The sequence below is a fragment of the Eublepharis macularius genome, chromosome 5 (genome assembly GCF_028583425.1).
Source record: "Eublepharis macularius isolate TG4126 chromosome 5, MPM_Emac_v1.0, whole genome shotgun sequence".
NCBI lineage: Eukaryota > Metazoa > Chordata > Lepidosauria > Squamata > Eublepharidae > Eublepharis > Eublepharis macularius.
In genome coordinates, this window is record NC_072794.1 from 25,786,029 (window position 1) to 25,811,377 (window position 25,349).

General features: G+C 40.0%; 1 protein-coding gene across 1 annotated transcript in view; it reads right to left on the reverse strand.

Annotated features, from left to right (window-relative positions):
• The window catches only part of XPR1 (xenotropic and polytropic retrovirus receptor 1), a 165,264-nt gene that overhangs the window by 133,284 nt on the left and 6,631 nt on the right, over window positions 1–25,349 (reverse strand). The window contains exon 2 of the mRNA XM_054979432.1: window positions 14,114–14,165. Within this exon, the coding sequence (XP_054835407.1) occupies window positions 14,114–14,165 (52 nt within the window). The remainder of the gene's footprint in view (window positions 1–14,113; window positions 14,166–25,349) is intronic.

A 25,349-nucleotide genomic window follows, 5' to 3' on the forward strand; every position in this document is an offset into this window, starting at 1 on the left:
ATCCCTATGAAGTACTGACTGCATGGCCACTTCTTGGCTAGGCTGCACCTCCAGTAGCAGAAGGATCCATTTGATTACAACTAGAACATTGGTTGGAGCTCAAAATGCTCAATGTTGTTCTGGCTTTCTGACAGTTCTTGCCACTGTACAGTCATGCAAGGCTTGAAAATAGGGATAAAAATCACTGAATGGGACTTGGATTAGAATACATTTACCAGTTTATTTGGCTTTGGTGCCTTTTGTGTAACAAATTATATCCATTTACATGCACATCAGACTAATTGGGATTTGGTGCATTTCAAATATGTAATCTCAAAAAAGTCTATTATCCCCATGGCTATTCCTTCATGTAGAAAAGCTACCCATAACTCAGTATGCTTGATAGAGGCAGGTAAGCTGGCTAGTAGACAAATATATTTTATTAAGAAGTCTGCAGTTTTCAACATTTTAAAACATTTTTAAAAAAGATGAGGACTTCCTACAACTAATATTCTAAGCACACACAAAATCTGACTGTAAAATAACCCCATCTTTAATTGTTAAGTGTTATTCATCAGCATCTTTGTTTATGCCTACAAAGGAATAAATTCCACATCCAACGTTAGATTGATTGGTGGAATTACCAAGAAGGCAAATCCCAGCAGAAATGGAACCCCTTCAGTTCCATTTGAAGGGGAACATTGAAACACTAACCAAAAGTCTTGCATCACTGTTAATATAACTAGGTTATACTTAGCAATGGCTAGCCAAGAACAGTACCAGATGCACAATATCATGAATGCATGAAACAGAAATCAAAGCAAGTCAAGCAAAAACGGTGCTCAGAACTAAACCTTTTCAGAACGGCTGGATGACAGCCATATCTTGGCAGGCTTCAATTATGCACAGGCTGGAAAAATCCAACTACCTTTTGCTTTCATTATCTCACATTTGTATTTCACACTGTTGGGGACATATGGACTGGTACCGTAGTGGCTTAATTACCAGTGGTGTTCAAACAGAGTTCAAACATAGCCAGTGTAAGTGTTCTATAGTAGAAGCAGGCAAACTCCCAATTCATCACATGCGGACTACTTATATTTAGCAGGTGCCAATATACAGTTACAGTTTACGCAACTCTTTCAACTTCCTATCCTAACTTGCTTAGTTTACCTATGAAGTGTTTTGATTTCCATGAAAGCAAAAACTCACTTCCTGTCCAGAGCAAACACTGCAAACGTTTGAAGTGTGAAATACGGAAGCCTATCAGGATCTCACGACCACCTGTGTTTTTAGAGAAGACAGTTCTCCCACCTGCTCATACAGAAGGGAATCTTGTTTTTACAATCAAAATTTTTTTTGCTCAAATATATATTTGATGATTAATGCATTGTTTTTCATTTCTAAACCAATGCAGCACTTTTTGCCCAACTTTCAAACCAATTTTCAGTTTTCAATACCTGAAAGTCTAAGGCACAGGAAATAAGAAGTTGTAAGAGGACCAATTTTTAATATAGGGACTTCTAAGTAAGCTAAGCAAACTTGCCATTCTGTTCTGTATTTTTCATTGGTACATCATACACAGGGAATGTGGGGTAAAGAAGAAACAATTGAGCTACTGATCGTATATCAAAACCCAGGGTGCTCTTCACAGGGCTGACACTAGCTCTCAGTAGAAAGGTTAATTTTCAGTCTCTTCTCACACTGCAAATTTTGCAAATAAAAATATGACGCAGAGACACTTCCCAACAGTTTTGAAAGCTGGTGTAGTGATGTATTCTTACATCAACATTTTTGAAGAGATAACCAGAGAGCAAGCACCCTGTTATTTCTCTTCTGTACTGGAATTTTTATTAGCAGATTGGCTGAATGCCAAGATTGTACAGTGAGTTCTCTTCACAGAGGAAGTAGCTGCCGGGACCAAATCATAGATGGTAAAAGTCTTTGTCCTGCATATCCCTGGCATTTGAACCTCTCTGAGGGCTAGCCCATGCAAAACACAGATCAGCACCCCCTGCCACCATTGGGGACTGATGCCCAGTTTTAAGCTTCAGGTCCATAAACACACATAGAAACCAGGGAATTGCAAGCTGAAGCAGTAGCTTTAATGTCTACTGTAGAACTCCTTTCAAGATCAAAACTGAATCTCATACTATTTGATGAGTGCTAAAGAGTTCAGAAGATCTCCCATAGTAAAGATGATAAAGTTCACAAATAACCAAGCTTAACAAATAACCTTCAAACACTTGTAGATTGGTAATTAGCAGTGGGACATACTTTGAACAACAGACACTCTTCAGACTAGTCAGTTAAGACTAACAGCAGCATGCTCAGAACTTGACTGCCATCCTTGACTCACTCTGACAAACTGTCAATCCTTCCCATGAAATTGATTTTTTAAAATGCCACTTTAACTAACAGAATAATAGCCCAGTTACATCTGCAGATCAGTGTTCTTATCTTCATGGAAGTGTGCGTACATGCTCAAGCAGCACACTTGCCATTTGCTCACCCAGACGACAGTTCCGGGAGAGCACAAGAACACACATACACCAAAATAAAAGTCTCAAAGAGATTGTTGTTTTTGTAGAGAAAGCTGAGAGTTAGCACCCAAACAAAATTGAAGTACAGTAGGTTTTGATTATTGCTAATATTTAACGCTTGCTACTACTAACAAGCTACAATTAGTCTTGCAAGAGGAAACACACACAAGGCTTTCTTAGGGTTAAGTAAGATACACAGAAGCCATTCGAAAGAAGATACACAGAAGTCCATTCAAAAGAAGTCAACATCTTCCAGGAAACCCTCAAAATTCCAAAATGGTAAGGTAGGAGCAAGATTGCAGATGCAATTACAGTTTTCCACACTTCGGAAGTGAACACGAGCCTCTCCTGCTTCCCAGTAAGAGTTTGGGGACCTAGGATCCAATACATACCATCACAGAGACTTCAAGATCAAGGTTCGGGTTAGCTTTTTTTAAAATGTCCACACAGAAAATCTTGTGGTTGGAGTTACTGTTCCCAATCTGAAATCTTGTCACCAGTTATGTGGTATCAACATTGACTCATTTTGATCTTTTTGTACCTCTCTCTGGAATGCTTCTATAAGCTTGGAAAGTAATTCATTTCAGTAAGATCATTTTTTTAAAAAAATCTATCGTTTGGGTTATGTACAGACTTCAGCACTTGATGTTCCCCATGAGTACAAGCATTCTGAATATCACATTTGACAATAATTCTATATATATTGTGCATGCATAGCATACATTTCAATGCAGTAAGTCTTCACGACTGCATGTTAAAACCAAGCTAGACTTCATCTCGCGTAAAATGTTTAAACCCCCAAAACAGTCCTTCTATTTTGGGACCAACAAATAGTATCTGGGAGTAGAAATCCCTGCAAAAATACATGCTACACATATAAAGGTTGAAATCAAAGACAAAATTAAGTATTCCTCCAAATGTAGTACAAATTAATAAAGAACTAGTATAAAAATTAATCAAATAATCAAAAAATTGGTTAAAAACAATCAGTGAGGCTCAACATATTAATACCATACAATTGTGTATCAAAATAAACAGTTTCCAAATACACAAATTGTACATTTATTACCATATGCATAGCACCAAATGTGTTTCAGCCTAAGGCCTTCTTCAGTGGTAAAATCCTATGCAATGCAACCCATAAATATAGCTATTTAATGCCATGCACAAAGTGGACAACTGTGGAATAAATACATCCCAATCCTCCCACTAAAAAAAAGTTGTGTCCACTGTGGGCATTTCATAGAAAGAATAATTTCATTTGCACATGAACCTCCTTAGGCCCAGAAAGGAACATAGAAACCAAGCATGGAGTGTATAAAGTAGTTTGGACCAACCAACAGCAGAAACCAATGCAAAAATCTACGTGCCTCAGCTAACACATATAAAACTAATTATGCAGAATGATGCACCACTATAAATATAATTTCTCATTAGAGTCACTGATTATGTCTCTTGTTACAGTCACTTCTGTAAGTCAATTGCTCATCAGGCAGTATTCAGATTCAAGAACAGCATCCTATGACAATAATATGTGCACTGGACAATCAACTCCACAAGACTGTGGGGGAAGCTATATTCTATCCCAGTGACAAACAGTTCCTTTGCTGTTTGCATCGATGTGTTCAGGTCCAAGAGACCATTTAGTTCAATAGTTTAGTTCCAGCAGTAGCCAGCCAGATCCCTCTGGCAAGCTACCCTAAGGTCTGCCCCCAGAATCCAGTAGCATTCCTCCTCTCAACTAATAAGATTCAAGTTTGGTTGTTGGGGGTTTTCCGGGCTGTCTTGCCGTGGTCTTGGCATTGTAGTTCCTGACGTTTCGCCAGCAGAAAGAAGAAACCTTAAGAATGAACAGAGCATGGGCTCCAGTTCTGAAAAACACCAGGCCAACAAAACACTCCACACCCGACAATAGCCCTGCAGAGAAGATTAGCACATCAAGCACCAATCCATATGCAAAAGAACCGCCTCAGGATACAGTGAAGCCTCCCGCCATTAGCATTCCACACCCTGGGAAACTCTTACAGAATGACTCAGCTCAACCCCACCCCTCCTGAGTAGATACAAATGACCTACATCTTTTCCACACTGTGACACTGAGAGATCTCTGTCTTTTGGTGCTACACCTCTGAAGATGCCAGCCACAGCTGCTGGCGAAACGTCAGGAACTACAATGCCAAGACCACGGCAAGACAGCCCGGAAAACCCCCAACAACCATCGTTCTCCGGCCGTGAAAGCCTTCGACAAGATTCAAGTTTGTTTTAATGGCTAATTGCTGGAATTGCCATGAACCCAAACTAAAACCCATCACCAGATTTTGCAGTGGGTGAAGTTCTCCCTTAGCTTGGGGAACCAATGCCTTGGCTAGAACTGAAGAACATGCTGGAGCTACTTCTGTGTAGGCACAGAACCTACATATGTGACTGCAGATATGCCATAAAAAAGAAAAAGAAATACTACTGTCCAGTATGAACGACAGTGGGCTGTGCTCTATCAGATTCCTCGCAAAACTTTTACATCTCCACTTGACAGTGATCAACTTACACGTGCAGGTACAAGAACTTAGCAGCATTTCCTTATTAAATCAATCTGACCTTGCCATTCCATCTCATCAAACATAAAATGGGCCTAACACCACAAAGCCAAATACATGACAAACAGTGCAACCCTAAGCAGAGTTACTCAATTCTAAGCCCATTGAAATCAATGTGCTTATACTGAAGTAACTCTGCTTATGATTGCTCTATTATGTCCCTGTTTATCTTAAATATATTTAATCATAAATGCAGCTATCCAAATGCTTTTCTTGGCAGCCTTCCTGCAATTGCCACTACATGATGCAACCTTTAAGCGGATTAGCAAAATGAAACCGGTATCAATGTCAAAGAGCATCATAGTAGAATTTGGTTTGTTTGCTTTTCATTACACTACAAAGAGTCTTAAGTTCCATAGAAGGTCAATAAATAGGAACATTCACACCTGACCAAACAAGATTACTGTTTTGCTTTCCTCTGCTCCATTCAAAGAAAAAAAATCATAAATTTATACTGACACTGTGCAAAGTATAAGGTGACAAACTATTAAACATACTCTTTGTATGACAGAATTCTATTTTTGAACATTACAGCAAAGGAACCTATAACCCATTCAGAGAGATGTGAGACAGAAAACTGTTTGCTGAAAAATCTCCAGTGCTTAATTTTTCCAAAGAAAATTGTCCATTTCCAAAGATTGTTTCATAAAACTGACAGTGAATAAATGTCACTGCCAATACTAGGCATGCTTGGCAGTTTCAAAGCTGTAATCAATGTTTTTCAGGTAATTATCTTGAGGCAGTGTGGGAGACTGCATGAATGCTTGATTGCTCTGTAAAAGAATTTTTTTTTAAAAAAATAGCAAGTTACAAACTGGCCTCGTTGACTGTGCAGGTTAAACTAAAACTAAAGCTAAAATCTATATTATAGAGATTAGTGTGTGTGCACATGCATGGGCACACAGAGTTGTGCCATGCTATGGATGACTTTGCATAAGGAATCTCACAAGAGACCCCTATAAAAAAAGCCCTGCTACTCTTATTTCTCACACATCCACGCTACAACTGCACAAATCCCCCCCCCCAAAAGTAGACTTGGATTAACTAATACATTCAGACACAGGATAGTTAAAGATAGGGGCAGGAAAAGTGTGAGAGGTTTTTAAAAAATCAAACTGAAAAACCTGCTCTAAAGAAATCCGTCAAGCTTCAGTGCTTGATGAAGCCAATTTGAAAAATGGTGGAACATATTCCCCATGAGTCAAAAGTGCATTGCAAATGAGCACAAAAGCCTTTGCAAATGGAAATGCAAACACATAATCAAAAATGCATCCCCTCCAGCGCTGGTACTCAGATAACCTTCACAGGTGCCATCTTACATAGTTCTTAGAAACAATTCTCTTTGTCGCTGTCTTGAGTACATTTACACAATGATGCTGGAAGTAAATTGGGAGGGGGAGTTGGTAGTCATCTTCATTGAATAAAAAGATCCTGATTTCTTTAAGACCAGAGGAAAGATATAATTCTAAATGAAGTGAACAGCAGAAAAATATCAAGCATGAACACCAATGATGTTTATGTGAATTGAGTGAAGATTACAAGATTTAGCATTATCTGGCAGCAAACTCCAAAGGACAGTTCACCTTTTCCCCTTTAAGACCATTTTAAAGCATTCAACATCGCCCATAAAGAGTTGCAAAGATTCTGGGGGAAATATCAAGTCTGGACTCTGGCCATTCAAGCAGATAATCAGAATGAATAATTTACAGGCATGCTTTAATCTTTACTGCCACTGAGAAGAGCTGAATTCTAAGGAGCTTGGGGAGATACATCTGCTTACCAAGTAGAAATAATCAGTCAGCATCCAGTGCCCATCTTACTGAGGGGCGAAACAACAAGATACCATTTGCTTTGAAACAATGGAATTTCATTCTTTTTTATCCAGAGCCATTAGCACCTGCATGGGAAAGTAACGTTGCCATGCAAGCTCTCAAACTCACATTCCAGCCCTCCTATTAGAAAGAACAAAAACAGCTGCTCTTAAAAACATGAGTCGTCAGGAGCAAAGTCGTTTCACTCACTTCCATTCAATGGTTATGTTGGCTTTTAGTACAGGGCTCCTGCATACTCAGTCATCAATGGACAAACAGTCTTATTACAATACCAAGCTCCCAAGCTTAAGAAGGTAGAAAGAAGATTTATGCTAATTTCATTAAGACAACCTTTGAGACCAGAAAATCCCTTGGGAAATAAAGGCAAAGCACCCGCAGCCATGATCGTTGCAGGCTATATGGAATATGTTCAGGAATCAATGCGTGCAAGTGTAGCTAATGCAGTCAACAGAATATGAGAGAACAAGATGCTACAGTGCTAACTTGCTTTGTCCTACCTTGAACCCAAAAGCTGCAAATATTTACATGTTTTGTTAGTTTTATTTGATACTAGAAACTGTTCTTCTGCCTTACCTACCAGGACTATATACAATGATTCCCCAACATTACAAGGTATAAGTCTTTCCTAGCCCATCTACCAGATCTCCATATAATGGAGATGCCATTGACTGACCTGAGACTTTCTGAAATCCTTCACTGTGTGCTTGGAAAACTTAAAGACTTGTGGTTTATCATAGTGGCTGAAACATTACAGAACCATTTTAAAGATGATGTAAATTCAGTTCAACCCATTATAATACTACAAGGTTTCCCTTTCACTGGTCCCCATCCAACAGCACTTAAAGAGAGAGAGAGAGAGAGAGAGAGAAAGAGGTAAGTGCATTTTCCCCCAAACAGGAAAACACTAATGTTGAACGGGCCGTGGTATCTTTGGATTTTGACTTCATCTATCACTTTCTTTAGACAACAAATATATGGAATAAGTTACTTCAGAAGGCAAAGATGTGCTCACTCTTAAGGATCCACATACCATGGCAGGAAAACCTGGTACCATCTGACCTGGTTATACCTTTATCTGCCTTAAGTACCGCCCCCACCCCACCCCGTGCCTTTCAGGCAACCCCTTTTCAGAATGCCACAAGTCAGCATTTCCTAAGAACCAGATCATTAGCAGGAATGAAGAGAATACTCCTTTCACTTGGATACCCAGCCAATCACTTTCAAAGGATAAATTACCTAAGTTGCTTCAACTTGTTTAACTCCCTAGGATTTTGTTCTCACACACAAACATGTTATTTATATATTAGTTCATATTGCTTGTTCAAGTCGAAATATGAGTAGAGAAGTCTGTCTTGAAGACTCTTTGATTAATTTAATTCATTGTCACATCTACCACCTTTGTAAATTTAAGAATCTACAAAGGTTGTGTTCCAATACCATGCACATTAAACTGAGCATATTCAGTGGTATTTACATGTACCTAATTCCTAAGCCATGGTCATAACTCAGAACTCATCTTTAGGACTGTAGTCTTAGCTACTTACCTGCCACTAAACCCTATTGAACTCAGCAGGACTAGCTTTTAAGTAAGCATACATAGATTGCACTGCATGCTTCTTTTAGGTAGCTACATTAGTCCTAGCAAAAACTTAACATTCAACTTGTTAAATAATGTTTTGAAGAGGAAAGACAACACCTATTAAGGCATACCTGAAGTCAGCTCTCTCAGCAATAGCAAATATTTGCCTTCACACATTAAAACTTTTTTTCTAAGCAAGCTCTGGTAGTTGCAGATAAGACGAACTAATATTCTCAGTACTTTACCCAAACCCAACCTGGATTTCTGCAAGCTACAGACATAGGCTTGCATTCCTTTGAGTCTGAAGCAAAGCTTAAAGAATTCAAACACACGCTGTGAAATAAAAATATTTGCCATCTATAAGCAAAAATAAAGTATTGATCAGGACTTGCTCTACTGACACAGTAGATTTCATAGGTTTCATAGGGTTCTAATCCCTAGGCGCTCCCAAATCCATACAGAGGCTCCTTCCAACCTAATTGCCTACAATGCTTTTCACAGGAGAGACTGGAGACTGAATCTGGGACCTTACATACAACAAAAAATGTGCCCCATCAATGACTATACATCGGGGTGGGGGTGGGGGCATGAGATAAGACAGCATTTTTGGAAGAAATACTGGACAGTGCATTTCTCAGGAGACGTGGTTGCAGAATCACTTCCATTGGAATGAATTCTAAAGACTTTTTAAAAAGATGCAAAGAAAACCCTTTTGTGGGCATCTGTTGTTGTTTAGAACAATAAGCTTCAGAAAGCCAAGTATTATGAACCAAGAGGAAGACAAGGGCAGAGGATTCGCAATGCTTACACTAAGAATGTCACACAGAATTCAACAGCCAGTCACAATAATGGAGTGAATATTATCCTGTGATAAAGTAAATCCAGGCTTTACAGCACTGACACAGGACAACCAGCAAGGCGATCTATTCTTATCCACTTCATTTCATAGACAGATCTCTGGATGGTTTCACTCATTTCAAAGACAAGCTTTTAAAAATTTGATCTATAAGCTCAGCAATATGTGACACAAAAAATTTAAATGCTGTTCACCACACTTTTAGCAAAAGCCAATAAATATTTAAGTACATTTTACTATATGGAGAAGTGTTATTTCTTCATCAAAACAAAAACAGCAGACTTGATTTTTGACCCAACTTTAACAAAGTGTGCTGCTTTAATGCGTATAGCTTATAATCATAGAATCAGTAACCTCACTAAAGATACAAATACTGCAATTTTTACTCTGGCGCTATCAAGAGAATGAGAAGATATAGTTCTTCAAGTTGCCAGCAGACTGTTGTGGTATAAATATCCAAATCTAACTCATATGGTGGTGGTGGAAAGTGTTATCAAGTCACAGCCATTTTATGATGACCTCATAGGATTGTCAAGGCAAGAGATGTTCTGAGGTAGCTTTCCATTGCCTACCTCTGTAGCAACCCCGGTCTTCCTTGATGGTCTCCCATCCAATGACTAATCAGGCCAACCCTGCTAAGCTTCTGAGGTCTGACAAGATTGAGCTAGTCTGGGCAATCCAGGTCAGGGCCTGATTCACACAGACTTATTCAATCCTCTCCAAAATAAACATAACAAATTAGCCAAGAAAATACTGCATATATAAAGTACTGCAACAACCACACTGCCACAATTTTGAATGATCACTGGTAGGTGTATTACCACAAAAGCCCTGGTTGGGAACATTCTCAGCACACAGTAAGTTGGATCTCATTACTCCCTTTTACTAAATTGGATTCTGTGACTCTCTTCCAGTTTTCCTCAACAAGGAAAGACTCCTGTCCAAAGGAGAATTACTTTTTCTGATGCAGAAAAGCCTCTTCTAATTAAAAAAAAGTTTTTCTTCACTCAAGGAACTGTTTGTTAGAGGCAGACTTTGTAGAAAGGAGTCACAGGCTCCAACCCAACGTTCACCTTTATTCGTATAACTGAAATTCTTCTCCCAAGCCTCTTCCCTCTCATATAGATTATCCAACAAGATAAAAGAGCAGGGAAACAGCAGTTTACACTTACTAGCACTTTACACATCGAATAACTGTCCCTATCCTGATTGTCATTAACAAATCTTGTGATAGCTGCAAGTCCTATGTATCCACAGATAAGTAGCACTAGAATCGTTGTGCTTTATTTTTTTGAAGCCTGAGCAATAATTTAGTTGGTCACTTCAAAAGCCAGACAGAGAAATCAATGACATTAAAACACTGCATCTCATCAACAGAAGAGGTGTTATTTTTGAAGATTCCGAACAAAGGTGGCAATCCATAATTGTTTCTTAAACTTTTATTTTTTTAATAATAGAAAAGAAAGTTATATTTTTAGGAGCTTATCTGATAAACTCTGAGACACCTGAGCTAACAATGCTTGGGTTCTAGCCTCTAATTGCCCATAGTTCAACAACTGGTCGAGTTGCAACATTTGCACAACTTGTTCATATCACACCTTTGCTCTTAACACCATTTCACAAAGTGGAAATATGGAGGTCACTTTCAACTAGAATTTCCAAAATGCCTTTTAGCGTAAAATGTGTGACTTCTGGGTGCTTTGCTGCCGTACAGAAAGTAGAAGGGAATCATTTGGAAAGCAAATGTATATTTTAGTAGATGTGACTCTTTCATTCAGTTTATATGTATGCGTGAACTGTCAAGTTGCAACTGACATATGGTGACCTCATCAAGGGGTTTTCAAGGCAAGTGAGGAGTAGAGGTGGTTTGCCAGTGCCTTCCTCTGCAGAGCCTTCCTTGGTGGTCTCCCATCCATATACCAGCCTTGCTTACTGTTCAGTATCTGACAAGATCAGGCTATACCATGTCACATTCCCACGCTTTACAGATGCAGAAATACCCAATCATTGACTTTAAGGCTATTTGTGAAAATGCCCAAGAGCAGTTTTTAAGCTTCACATTCCTTCGCTCTTTCTGAGAACACAAAGAGCATCTGTTCCAGATGGCCAGTGTAACTTTCCTAATTAACCAATATGCCTTTTTAATCTGCGATTAAAGTTTTAGTTGATTAGTCACACCAACCAGTGAAGGATTACTGCCCTATCCTATGTGTAACACTCTACTTTTGCCTTTGCCAGATTCCATTTTGCTGTTCGCCCAGCCCTCCCTTTAACAGAAAATCACTTTGAACATTTAGCCTTTCCACAAGTCCTCCCACGTATGTTGCTTTCATAGATCTGGCAAGTGCTCATTCTACTAGTCATTCTCGAGAAGCTGAAAAGTATCAGATGCAAGGTTGACTTTTGCCCACCAACACCTGATACTTCCAGTCCAATCGTGATATATTCATGCTACTCTTGTTCCAACTGTTGGCAAGATTAGCTAAAGCTTTGTCCCGCTTTCCTTCTAAAGCAGACCACAAGAATCAAAATCTTATAAAAACTGAAGTTACAATTCAATATCAGAGTTCCTTGGGGAAGGGACTTTCAACTGAAGTTGATTCAAGAACACTAGAGAAGCATCTGGCTGCTTCTTCCCCTCCCATAGATACCACCCTGCCTCCGCCATCTTACCTACAGCAACAGGGCAAGATAGTTACAATCAGGGCTTTTTTTCAGCAGGAACGCTGTGGAACGGAGTTCCGGAACCTCTTGAAAATGGTCACATGGCTGGTGGCCCCGCCCCCTGATCTCCAGATAGAGGGGAGTTTAGATTGCCGTCCGCACCGCCAAGTGGCGCAGAGGGCAATCTAAACTCCCCTCTGTCTGGAGATCAGGGGGCGGGGCCACCAGCCATGTGACCATTTTCTCTGAGGGCGACCCACTGAGTTCCACCACATCTTTTCCCAGAAAAAAAGCCCTGGTTACAATACTAGTATAGCAATTTATGCAAGGTTTCGCTTTTGGCACACCTAATACCACTCGGCAAAATTCTGGATCATGTTGTCAAAACAACTGTCTACCACATCAAGAAAAGCAGGGGTTTGTTTCCACTTTATGGTTACTTGGTTTTTCTTTCCTTTTTTACTACCAATGCCCATGAGACAGAGGACCTAGGTAACTCTCGTGTTTGCCTTTCTACATGTGGCACAGTCTAATTCAAAATAACATTTTGCATAAACATGAACTTTGGTTACTGTGGTGAGAACAGCATGGAATTAGATATGGTGCTAGCTCACTGGGTTCAGCTTCAAATACAATTAAGAGGCTGAAATCATGCTAGAGAAACTGAAGTCCCAGATCTCACCACCGATTGCTGTGCTCGGCTTGCTGGTCGACAAACAAAAATTAACAGAGGTGAACAAGGAATGATATTAGATAGGAAGCTGGAGTGGGGGGGGGCGAGAACCTGCCAGACTTCTGGAGCATTCAGCAAGTCCTAGAAGTCAAATAATCAAATGCATAAAGTATCTACCCCTCTTTCCTTTCCTCTTTTCACCATACTGCCCCTTTCGAAAACACAATTTCACTTAATCTCTTGATTGCTTAAATGGGCTAGATCAGGGGTGGGCAAATTGCGGCCCGCGGGCCACATGCGGCCCGCTACAGATTTTTTTGTGGCCCGCCAAGACAGTAGAAAAGTGTGATAGGGTACATTTGTCTCATTAAACTGATTCTTAAATTAAATGTGCTTGCAGCTATAGATGATATGAAATTAGCACAATAAATAAATTGAATAAAACTACCACTATTTTATTTAATTTATATTTATTGATTTTTATGATACAATTTATACCTTTTCTGAAATGCAAAGTTAACTAATGAATGCAATCATTTTAAAAGGTGCGGCCCTCCGCTAACCTCCGCTCCCACAAAGTGGCACCCGAGCCAAAACAATTGCCTACCCCTGGGCTAGATCATACCAACTGCAAGTACAAGACGTTCATGAACCTTTCTTATATTCCCCTAGCAGCTCCTAGGGATTGGGGAAAGCCTTACGGACAAACCAGTATTGGGGGGGGGATGCAGTGAGGAGGAGAAAGCAGGTGATATTCATGGGGGCAATTTCACCCAGTTCTCCCTCCTCACTGCAGCACTGCCATGCCATTTTGCCCTCTCAAGTTCCATAATCCCCAGGGGCTTCTATGGGACAGAGTAGACAGGAAAAATCTGCAATCTGCAAACAGCCTTGGGCTTGGGGTTCACAGGATCCAACTTGATGTGAACAAGCAACACAGCTAGCATATAGAAGTCTTGCGGGAGAGGGGAAGAAGAGGGCCAGAATGGAAGGGCTAACTGAGTGGTCTCCTTCATATTCAACTGCTTTAATTCATTTTTAAAAATCCAAACAACTGATGGAGAGATAAAAAGGAATTCGATGGCATCATTTCACTTCTGGACAGTCTACATTTGGCAAAATACCTTTTCCGCAAGTATGAAATATGAGAAATAAAAAACTACTTTTGGCACATAATGTGAAAAAATACACACTGAGTAATGTACAAAAAAAGCAAAATTTAAATTGAATCTTGAAAGTAAAACACAAAGATAAACTAAAGAGCAAGGAAGAACATGACCACAAAATAGAGTTGCCTCTATCTAATAAACCACTTTGAGGTTACATTATTCAAAGAGAAGAGGAAACTGGGCTGGGGTCTCAAAGACTAACAATTAATGGAAATTCCACATACCTTCTATAGAAGGAGCCTGGTCCTGAGCTGCATACAGCATCTCCTTAAAAGCCTGTTAAAAAAGAAGTGGGGTGGGGGAGTTAAATGTCAGCAAACACATCAAGTCACTTTGATAAGTTTGTCGTAAAAAGTGAGTAGCAACTACAGTTCTTTTCATCTATGAAGTCTGACAGAAGAGACTAGAACGTGTAGTCAAAGCCATTACTCTTATTTGCAACATCGAAAGGTGTAAGTAGTGTGTTTTTACTTGAAATATTTAGAACAAGCAACAAATCTCTGTCCAGAAGATAACTTTGCTAGATTTCTGTGATCCTCAATTTCTAAGTAGCTTTATCCAAGTAAATGTTTAGCGATTGCTACCACTGCAGAACTAGTTGCTGGAAAGACACAGCTTCTTAGATTATAATATCACAGCAATGCAAGAATACAGCTTTTTGGAAAGTTAAAGCATAAAAGTTATTAAATGTACTACAACTTCATGGCAGCCAGAATTTACAATAGGAAATGGATTCAATTCACAATTATGATTTTGTAACCAAGGCTTGTAAAGCTCACAACTACTTGGGTCCAAAGTTTCTGATTAAACACAGAGTACAGTTGTAAAATTAAATGTCACATGTTGGACTATGAAAAGTTTACAGTGCCACTGTATCCATTCCTTTATCTTAAACAAAATTTGACATGCTTTTAACTAAAGTAGTTCCTCTAGGAAAGCGCAGGGATTGGAAACTCTTGCGCATCCTCCAAAGTGGCCTGCGGCCTTTTTGCCACCGCAATAGGCCCTCTCCCCCATCCTTTGCTTCCAGGTTGGCAATTCAGAGAGCAAACTTTCAACCTAGGGGCTGTTCTCCTGAACAGTCCTAACAGCAATGCTTAAATGCAAGAGTTTTTAGAACAGGCCAGCCTTACACACCCGTTTTAAAAGTGAAAATCAGATTTCCATTAAGTATAAGCACATCAACCTGAAATATATTTACATATAAGAAGATGGTACAGGCTAGTAATTCAAAGCACCACTGACACGCAAGAAGACTTCCCTCAGAGATGGCTTCAGCAGTGTTGGGTAATATTTGCACCTCCAAGCCAAAGGGCTGAGATGTTATATCGGAATTAGTGCCTGAGAAGAAAACATTTCCTACAGCAACTTGCAATTACATCAACTGTATGTAGCCGTGCCCCTTGTTTTGTAAGACCTGAACCAGGACTTCCACCATCCAAGATGCATTCAAAAGACAGGCTGGTCTGAGAACAAGCCTCAAAAAGCCTGTGGGCTCCCATGCTTTTTCCTAGCATGACCTGCCGCTCACAGGTTTCTGGTCAGTAATTTGTTTCATTTGCTGAATCAAATGAGATGACAAACTACAATTTAACCAAGCCTGCAAGAGTCAACAAAACCCCACTGAAAGTAAGAAGCACAATGTCTTTCAGTATCTCTGCCTTCGCAACCAGCTTCACTTCCACCTTGTCTGGGTTTAGTTTCAGGGTGTTCACTTTCAGCCAACTGCCCATGGCTATCAGACGACAACTCAAGACCTCTACTACAACATCAGGGGATCAGATAGGGAAATCTAAGAATGCATTTTCTTTTGTTTGCTACAAAATTTCTGCTCTCAACTTTTATTTGTTCTATTTATTTATTTATTTTTTATTTTATTTATATTCTGCTCTCCCCACATCAGCAGGCTCAGGGCGGATCACAACCAAGTTTAAATTTCATCATATATACAATTTAAAAATCATAAAACATCCTAATACATAGATTAAAATAAACGTAAACATATTCACACACATATACGTGTATGTATGTATGTAAACACAGCGGCACATAATCCAGACGACCCCCGATTTAGCCATCTCCAGAGTATTTTGGCAGGGATGTATGAGAGATGGAGGTGTCACTAGTAGGGAGGGCATATACTGTGCTCCCCTGGCTAGGGGGCACCGCCTGGCATCAACCATATGCCTGGTGGAACAGCTCCGTCTTACAGGCCCGGCGAAATGCTAATAAATCTCGCTGGGCCCTGGTCTCATTGGACAGAGCGTTCCACCAGGCTGGGGCCAGGACTGAAAAAGCCCTGGCCCTGGTCAATGCCAAGCAGGCCTCCTTATGGCCAGGAATCTTTAATAGATGCTTATTGCTTATCACCTTTCAGGTGGCAAAAACTAAGATGTGTGTGCTTAAGGTTACTCAACAAATGGGCCTGTCCTGTTGCTCCTGAGGACACTTCCATTTTTTTCTATGCCTGTTTAGACTCAACGCTAGAGGCTGGATCCAAAGCACTACAAGCTCTATTCATGGAACAGAACTTTCCAGCCTCCCCTTTTCTGCAGCCCACCATGCCTCGTGAAATGCTATGCCCAGGAGTCAGGGGACCAACAGGAATAGGGCGGGCTGTGACGTGAAGATCTACAGTGAAATGGGGAAATCAATGAAAATTGCTCCCTCTCCCAGAGTTTCCAAGAAGCTCTGCAAATTCTGTGTCCTTTACCGAGGTCTTGTGACACACCTCAGAAGGACCAAAAAATGCCTGAATTAAGAGGAAGCAAACTCAGCTGACAAACTAGGGAAGAGCTGCAACTGTATTCGTTGCAAGTATTATTGAAACCAATAATTCGTGCCATAGAAAAAAGCGGGAGATTCAGAATGTCACTCATTTCTAACCATTTTAGAATTATGAACTTCAGCTTGGCAAACCCATCTTTTGAGTCTCCAGTCCACCTTTCATACCTGAACTCTAATCCTATAAGAAAAGCAAGTAAAAGTCTAACAGTCATATTTTTAGAGGGAAGCAAACAGCAGTCACAAAAAGGAGTTTGGATTAACTTTATCGTTTTATCAAATTAACACAAACTTTTAAAGGACATGTCTACATTTGTTAGTGTGTGTTAGAGGACAAGAAGTGGTGAGTAAATATCTCCCAAAAGATTAGCAGCTAAATCCACACAGTGCTCCTGCCCAAAAGGAGATATAACATTACCCAAGCCACTATTTATTAATTTACATCTTAATTGCTTGCCAGCAAACTTGTATTTCAAGGATGCTGCTGAATTACACAAAGAAAGAGTAGCACATCCTCAGGATTCCATCGTTTAATTTCCCAAATGGCAGAAATGTTATCGCCAGAGCTCCAAGCCCTAGCACCTCATTGCCTTGCTATTACATTTCTATGGAGTCAGGCAAACCACTTAGAATACTAAAAGGGCAAGAGGGAGGAATTGCTGTCCACACCATAGCAAGATTTTTTTAAATTTAGTATTGCTAACTTCACACCTTGCAATAGCAATTCACACTGCCTAGCTCCAACTAGCACTGCATTCACACTGCTCATGTTGAGGGATGCACTTATCCCTCATTTCCAAGCAGCATTTTCTATGTTCAGTTGTACAATAAACAGATTCATTTCTTCACTTTTGCTTAAGTAAAAACTAAAGGGAAGCTGCTTAAAGGCAGGTAGACGGGAACTGGGCAACTCAATGTTTTGGCTAAGAATATAGATTAGAAAAGCTCAAGTCACACATCAGTGTTCTAACTTTTCAGGAGAAAAAAGACAACCACCAATAAAATCCTATATAAATGAGAGCTTGTGAGTACTATCTCCTTGCTTTGAAACTAATGACAAATCCTAAAAACAACATCTAATGAGACCATTTAAACTTAAAATAACTCACTACATTTTCTGAAGCATGATTTTTATCAGTGTTTCGCAACAAGGGTTCAGTGAAACCCTGAGGTTCTACAAAACATCATCAGGAGTTAGATGAGAAATTGCGGAATAAATACATAAATAAATTATATACTGACTTTGGATGCAAACTTGATTTTGATGTCTGAGCAAATTTTATTCTGATTTGATATTTAGATAGTTGAAAAAAAGATTACACAGTATACAAATGACAGGGGGGAAATGCTTCACTTTTTTCGCATGCAGCTTCAGTGTTCAGTTTCACATTTTTTGCATGCAGCTCTTTACAAAAAAAATTTCTTGCCAATAACTGCAGTAATAGCAGTAATTCAATTATACTCCCCACCATCATTTTTTTCTGGCCTGTAAACTTTTCATAGGTAGGGGTTCCTCAGGATTTGAAAAATTAAATTCCACCATGGAAAAAAAGTTTGGGAAACACTCAGGCGCTAGACAGAGAGTACATATCACTCTCATTCTGCAGTCACTCCATTGGCTTCTCCGTATCTTCCGCCACAGCAGCTTCACTCATCTGGTCAGGGCCTTCTGCAGATACCGCCCTGCAGTTGGGCAAAATCAGCAGCTGCCTGCCCATGCACTTTCTCCGTGGTAGCCCTCACCTTATGGAATAGCCTCCCTGAGGAAGCCAGGAAAGCTCCCTCTCTCCTTGGCTTTCTGCAAACTATGCAAAACTGAATTATTCTGGAGGGCTTTCTACCCAAACTATAGGGCTATGTCGTAGCTCAAAGAGCTGCATTGGTAGAGACAGGGATTATATGCTACTCTGTTGGGTACTGTCTGCTGACGTAGACATGGGCTTACTAGGGAGTTTCCACGTTGCTAAACATAACATATAAATTAGTTATGCTTTGTTTCAGAAAGACCTCTCTGCTTTATGCGCATTTTTTAAAAAATTGCTATCATAACCTATTGTATCTCTTTCACTGAATGCCCTGTTTGTTTATTACTGTACTTTGCTCAGTGAGTGTCCTAGCTGCTGATTATATTGTATTTTCGCTTGCACTGTATAATCCACCTTGGATCTCAGTTAATAATAATAAATAATTATAATTTATTTGCCCTGGACCATCCAGGTCAGGGCACATTTCAGGTAGGTAGCTGTATTAGTCAGTAGTAGTAGAACTAAATTTAAGTCCAGTAGCACCTTAATTATAACTATATTATACATACATACGTGTGTGTGTGTGTGTGTGTGTGTGTGTGCGTGTGTGTGCGTGTGCGTGTGTGTGTACATAAAACTTTCAGCAGTTGTGGAAAATGCCATCAAGTCACAGCCAACTTATGGCAGATACCTCTCCATAGGGCGTTTAAGGTAAGCAGCATTCAGAGGTAGTTTGCCACTGCCTTCCTCTGTGTAGCGCATTTGGTCTTCCTTGGTGGTCTCCCATCCAAGCACTAACCTGGGCTGACCATGCTTAGCTTCCAAGATGTGATAAGATCAGGTCAGCCTGGACCATGCAGGTCAGGGCAAGTTTCAGGTAGGTAGCTGTATTAGTCAGTAGTAGTAGAACTAAATTTAAGTCTAGTAGCACCTTAAAGACCAACAAAATTTTCCAGGGTATAAGCTGTTATCAAGCAATGCTCACTTCATCAGATACCTGACAAAGTGAGCTTTTACTCACAAAACTTTATACCCCGGAATATCTGTTGGTCTTTAAAGGGGCTATTGGACTTATTTTGTTCCTTTTTTTAGATAATGAAAATCTCGTCTTTGTAACTGAAGAAAACCTTGAACAGATAGAGTAGTGTCTGCTACGAGACTAGAAAACAATAAAGTCTTGGGGGGAGATGATGTTAAGTGGGAATGTTAAGAGCCAGAGAAAGAGACCATCTATATATTTTCAGATCCTCCCCCCAACTTCCTATACCCCAATGCTATGCTAATCCACTTCCTGCCACAATTCTAGTAATTACCTAGTACAGAATTTGTAACATACTATCATGCATGATTATTAATTTGTGATATTTTATCCAGCACCAAAGTTTGATAGGATACAATGCTATACTGCCAGTCTCTATACTCAAATTACTTGTAAACCACACAATGAAATGTTAAATATCAAGCAATATTAGAAGCAGAAGGGTGCCAAGCCCACAGAGTTATCTAGCTTGTATGCACAAAGGAGAGAGGGGGGTGATCAGAATTCCAAACAGTTACCTAATCAAAACCAAATAAAAGAAAAATATGGGCAGGGAGAAGGGCCAGAAAAGAACGCTTTCTTTTAAAAGGAGGAAACAGAGCAGCAACACGTTAGCAACCTAAGGCTTCTGGATTCATCAGCACATGGGTTTTAGGATCTCGGGCAAAAGACTTGCACATATTGTCACTGAGAAAAATCAGTGATTCCATCAGCCCTGTGGACAGGGCAGGACTGGACATAGCAGCTAATATTAGGTGGGATTCTATTACAGGGCTTTAAACGTCTTTACTGCTTTTCATGATTGTTGATGCAGCAAATCCATCCTGACCTTTCATGATAGGACGACTTAGTTAAATTGACAAACAATGCATAATCTGGCTTACTTATTCCTCTTTTCATAAAAATTCCATGCACAGATGTCACAAATCAAAACAGATATTTAGCAAATTTGACATTATATGCCATACTATTTCTCATTTGTGATAACATGTGATAGAAAATGTCTATGTATTTCCTTAGAAATTAGCTAAGAGTCACACTGCATATGACTGCCTGGTTTACTTTCTATGCTTCAGACTCAACACAGTAAACTATTGATTTCTTTGACAAAGCGGTACCCTAATCTGGCATTAAGAATTCACCGCGTAGCCTGCAGACAGAGTATCAACTACTAATGAGCTAGAATTAAGTATGTATTGGTGATAAGGGGCAATTATAAAAGTCATGATATTAAAGAATTAGTTTTCTCCCTTTCAACTTTTCATCACGTCAAAATAAGCCAGCACATTCACGAAACCTTCTGTCTCTTCCCTACAATCTGTTGTCTCCATATGGATTCAGTCAAGATAAATGCCTTTTCTACAAGCACATAAAAAGAAGCATAGCTTCTTCTCGAACAAACTAGAGACAGAAAGAAGGACTGCATATGAATTGCACATGCACACACACACACACCTCTTTTGCTTTAGCAATGAATTCAAGAGCTGCCTGGACTTGCATTACCACCACCCATCACAAATTCCTTACAGTCCCCAGTACTCAATGGGTTGGATCCTATGAATGTTCAGCTACCTGCTAGAGCCTTCCTTCAGCAACAGGAGCCTTCTGAAAGTGAAACACCTCCCACATTGGAATAAGGTTCTTTGTGGCGATGGAAAGCCCCACGGTGAGTGTAACACAGGATCCAATTCAATACTTTTCTTATTTCCATTTAATGCTCATCCCACTCAGACAGTAAGACACACGGTGCATTTGAAACAGAAATGTGGGGCTTTTAAACTGCAGAGTGAATGAGATACTGATCAATAAAGCTGTGCTATGATATGTACTTTTTCCTTGTTGGAAGAGATTAGTCTGTACTACTTAATCCACTTACACTGCATCTTGGAATCCCATCACAGTGTAAGTCAACAGATCTGGATCCAGTCTTGTGCTGCACTGGCCCTAAGGAACACTTGCCACAGTATTTCTTTCCACCACAATGCTTCAAGTTTTGCACACTGCATATCCTCAAACTGAATCCACTTGGCTTCAACTTGGACATATCTTCTGAGATGGAATTCACTTATCCCCATGCTCCACTGGCACAGACTCCTCCTATACCACCTTCCTCCACCCCCCTCAGGGGCAAGTAACAATGATTCTCATCAAAATCTACATCTTATCCTCGTCACTTTGTGTGGGTGTCTTTATTTGTCGTGCTATTTTACTGCTAGTATTTAATATATTGAGCAATAAAAAAAACAGAAAATATTAAGGATAACTTTTCCTTCCAAAAATAAGAGGGAATTTTTGCTTACTAAATTTGACATTTTCTCAACGTCCAAAAGTGGCAATATTTGTCGTTTGTTGATGATATGCACATTTACTTAAATATAATCAATCAGTAAAAAGTAATCAAATAGAAGATATTTAATTAGTTTCCAGCCCTAATTCTGCACTCTCTTTGTGCCCTCTAGCTAACTTGCACCCTTGAAGTGCAGTGACTGAATATATTACCCCAAGTAGGTTGAACCGGGGGGGGGGGGGGAGATCCAAACCTGCTGTAGTTCTGTTTCCAAAAATGGCCAAACATATTTTGAGCTTGACTGCTCTATTTCAAGGGTCTATTCCAAACTTTTCAGGGGAGGGAAGAGAAGGACAACAAAAACGAGTAATCCAGCTGGTATCATCACTTTCTCAGAGCCCCCCCAAAATTACTTTTAAAAGTTTGGTGGAGGGGGGAATATAGGTTCAACCTGCCCATGCTATGCTTTTAAGTCACTCTTCCATGCAGCTTAATAAGAATTCCACAGCCGACTCAATGTCTCGTTTGACGCATAAGCAGGGTGTCTCCAAAGGTATCTTGATTCAGGTCCAGCAGTGCTTCAAAGATCAACTAGATTTCCAGGCATCCAGTAGCACCTGTAAGACTAACCAAATTAGTGGCAGGGTATGAGCTTTCGGGAGCCACAGCTCACGTCTTCAGATACTTGATAACTGAAGAAGTGAGCTGTAGCTCACAAAAGCTCGAACCCTACCACTAATTTTGTTAGTCTTATAGGTGCTACTGGACTCTTGCTCTTTTCCACTGCTACAGACAGACTAACACGGCTACCCATCTTGATAGATTTCCAGGGTATGAGCTTTTGAGAATCAAAGCTCACTTGTGTAGTTCTACCTCTGAACTAAGGAGATCTTGGCATGTCCACTACCTGAACAAGAATGGGCGGAAGCCTGACACGTGCTAGACTCAGCTTCTTGGAGAAAGAATGGGACACCATTTCAAATGAAAGCAACAGGTAATATTTTCAACCTGAGCAGCCGCAACTAAAACTATTATATTAGCTGGCACCCAGAATTCTAAATACTTATGACTTTCCCAGAAGTTTTGTGTTAACAAAAATTATGACTGATAAGTAACTTGACAGTCCTTTAAAAAAACAGTCAAGCTGATCAAGTTAGGTATACACACAATCTATGGCAATTATCTTTTAGCGGGATGAGAATTTTTTCTGATCAAAGAACTATGGAATAACACTAGATGGGGAAATTTTGGTGTTTTGCCAAGAAGATCTTAAGCAGCAAAGTATGTTATGAAATAATGAGAACAATACAGAAAGTCACCTGGTTAACTAAAGAGACATTCCCTTCCACTGGTAATTTAAAGCCCACAGCCAAACAACTGGCTGATTCATTCAAATCAGTCTGAAATCTGGCCTCTCAAACAGCTTCTTGGCCCTCAAGCCCTCCTTAAGGTTGTCAAGTCAAAGGATGCAGTAATAGTAAAAGCATCATCGGGCAGAATTTCTTCCTCGCAGCCTAGGAAGTAATAGGCAACTCCCAATGTCATGCCACAAAGCAGCCCATTCTACAGAGGAAACAAGGCAAGCCCCTGAGGTGCACTATTGTTGGGGCTCAGACTGCTTCTAGTGCAATCTAGATTGCCCAGTGTAAACCTCATCTCTCCCCACTCCCTTTTGCTTTTCAGCATACCAACACTCTAATAGTTAATACGATGTCAGGGTTTTTTTGGCATGGGCGAAAAAGATTGTTTATCTCTGACTAAGACTTTAAATATAACAACCTAAGTCCCAAAGCCCCACTTGCCTTTCCCCATCCTACTTGCCAATAGTGCAAAGCCTGTGTCCTACTTCACACTTACTTCATGTCTTTTCCCTTCAACTCCATGTTCCCATTATCAGGCAGATTCCTGCTTTCCAAACCGCTGCCTACTTTGATCTGTCTCCTTTAGCAACCCTTTCCCAGCTTTCCAATGCAGCATAAATACTGGGCAAACATGTGCTCTAAGTCATGCTATAAAAACCAGGTTTCTCAACACTGTAAGTGACTGCACTGGAACAGCTGGTCATAGAGCCAACTGTGGGTGTAACAACGCTGGACTTACTTAGGAGGGGGGCTCAAGATCTGGTGTAGATGGTGTTGCATCAGTTGGAAACAATTATCACAGCGCTGAAAAGTTTAGCATTCACATCTACAGAAAGTTGCCCCCAAAGTCTAGAACAATCACTTTTGATTTTAAAAAAAAGAACTGAGCTTAAATGAGGGGACGAATCAGAACAAAGTTAAAAGGGAGAATGGAGTTAAATCCCTCCAGCATGCTTGGAAATTATTGAAAACTGTAAAACTGTAGCCCAGATAGAACACATACCTTAAAACAGGAATGTTACTACCAAGTCTAAAAGGATGTCTGCATGGTTAACAAATCAAGGAAGCTATAAAGGCCTCTTTTTAAAAGTGGAAAGTTTCATCCATTAAAGTGAACAAAAAGAAGAGCAGGTTCTGGGAAAACAAAGAGTAACATTAGCAAAAAGATTTAAGAAGAGGAAAGTTAAACAATAAGCATTTCTTAAAATATGTGACAAAGGAATAAAAGGATTGCTTAAGAAAGATGAGGAGATGGCAGAGAAACTGAATGAACTTTTTTGCATCTGTTGTCACTGTGGAAATGTGGGGCACATACCCAAGCTGGGTAAAAATGGGCATTTCTCGCAAAGGAGAGAACTGAGCAGTGGAATCCTTCAAGCATCAGTATTGGGACTGATGCTATTTAATTTGTTCATAAATGATTTAGAATTGGGGGTGAGCAGTGCAGTGGCCAAGTTTGCAGATGATACTAAATTATTTAGGTTGGTTAAACCAAGACAGATTGTGAAGAACTACAGGAGGATCTCACGAAATTGCACGAGCGGGTAACAACGTGGCAAATGAATTTCAGTGTGGGTAAGTGGTAAGGTGATGCACACTGGAACAAAATATCCTCATTCTAAACAGATGCTGATGAGGTCTGAACTGGCTGATACTGAAAGAGATATTGGGATTCAATGAAAATATCAACCCAGTGTGTAGCAGCAGTGAAAAAGGCGGACTCTGTGCTAATAGGAACCATTAGAAAGGGATTAAAAATATAATGGCTAGTATTGTAATATCCTTGTAAAGAGTAGAAAACAGCAAGAGTCCAGGAGCACCTATAAGACTAACAAAATTTGTGGTAGGGTATGAGCTTTCATTAGCCACACCTGACTTCTTCAGATACGAGAAGTAAAGCTCATACCCTACCACAAATTTTGTTAGTGTTACAGGTGCTACTGGACTCTTGCCCTTTTCTACTGCTATAGTCAGATTAACATGGCTACCCATCTTGATCTACATCCTTGTAAAGATCTACAGTGTGGCCTCATGTGAAATTCTATGTGCGATTCTGGTCCCTATATCTCAAAAAGGATATTGAAGTGGTGGAAAATGTAGAAAGGAGAGGAACTAAGATGGCTGGAACACCTTTCCTATAAGGGAAGGCTGGAGAATCTGGGACTCTTCAGTCTGGAAAGATGAGGGGGGGGATTCATAAAATTATGCATGGGGTGGAGAAAGTGGACAGGTTCACCAGTTGAT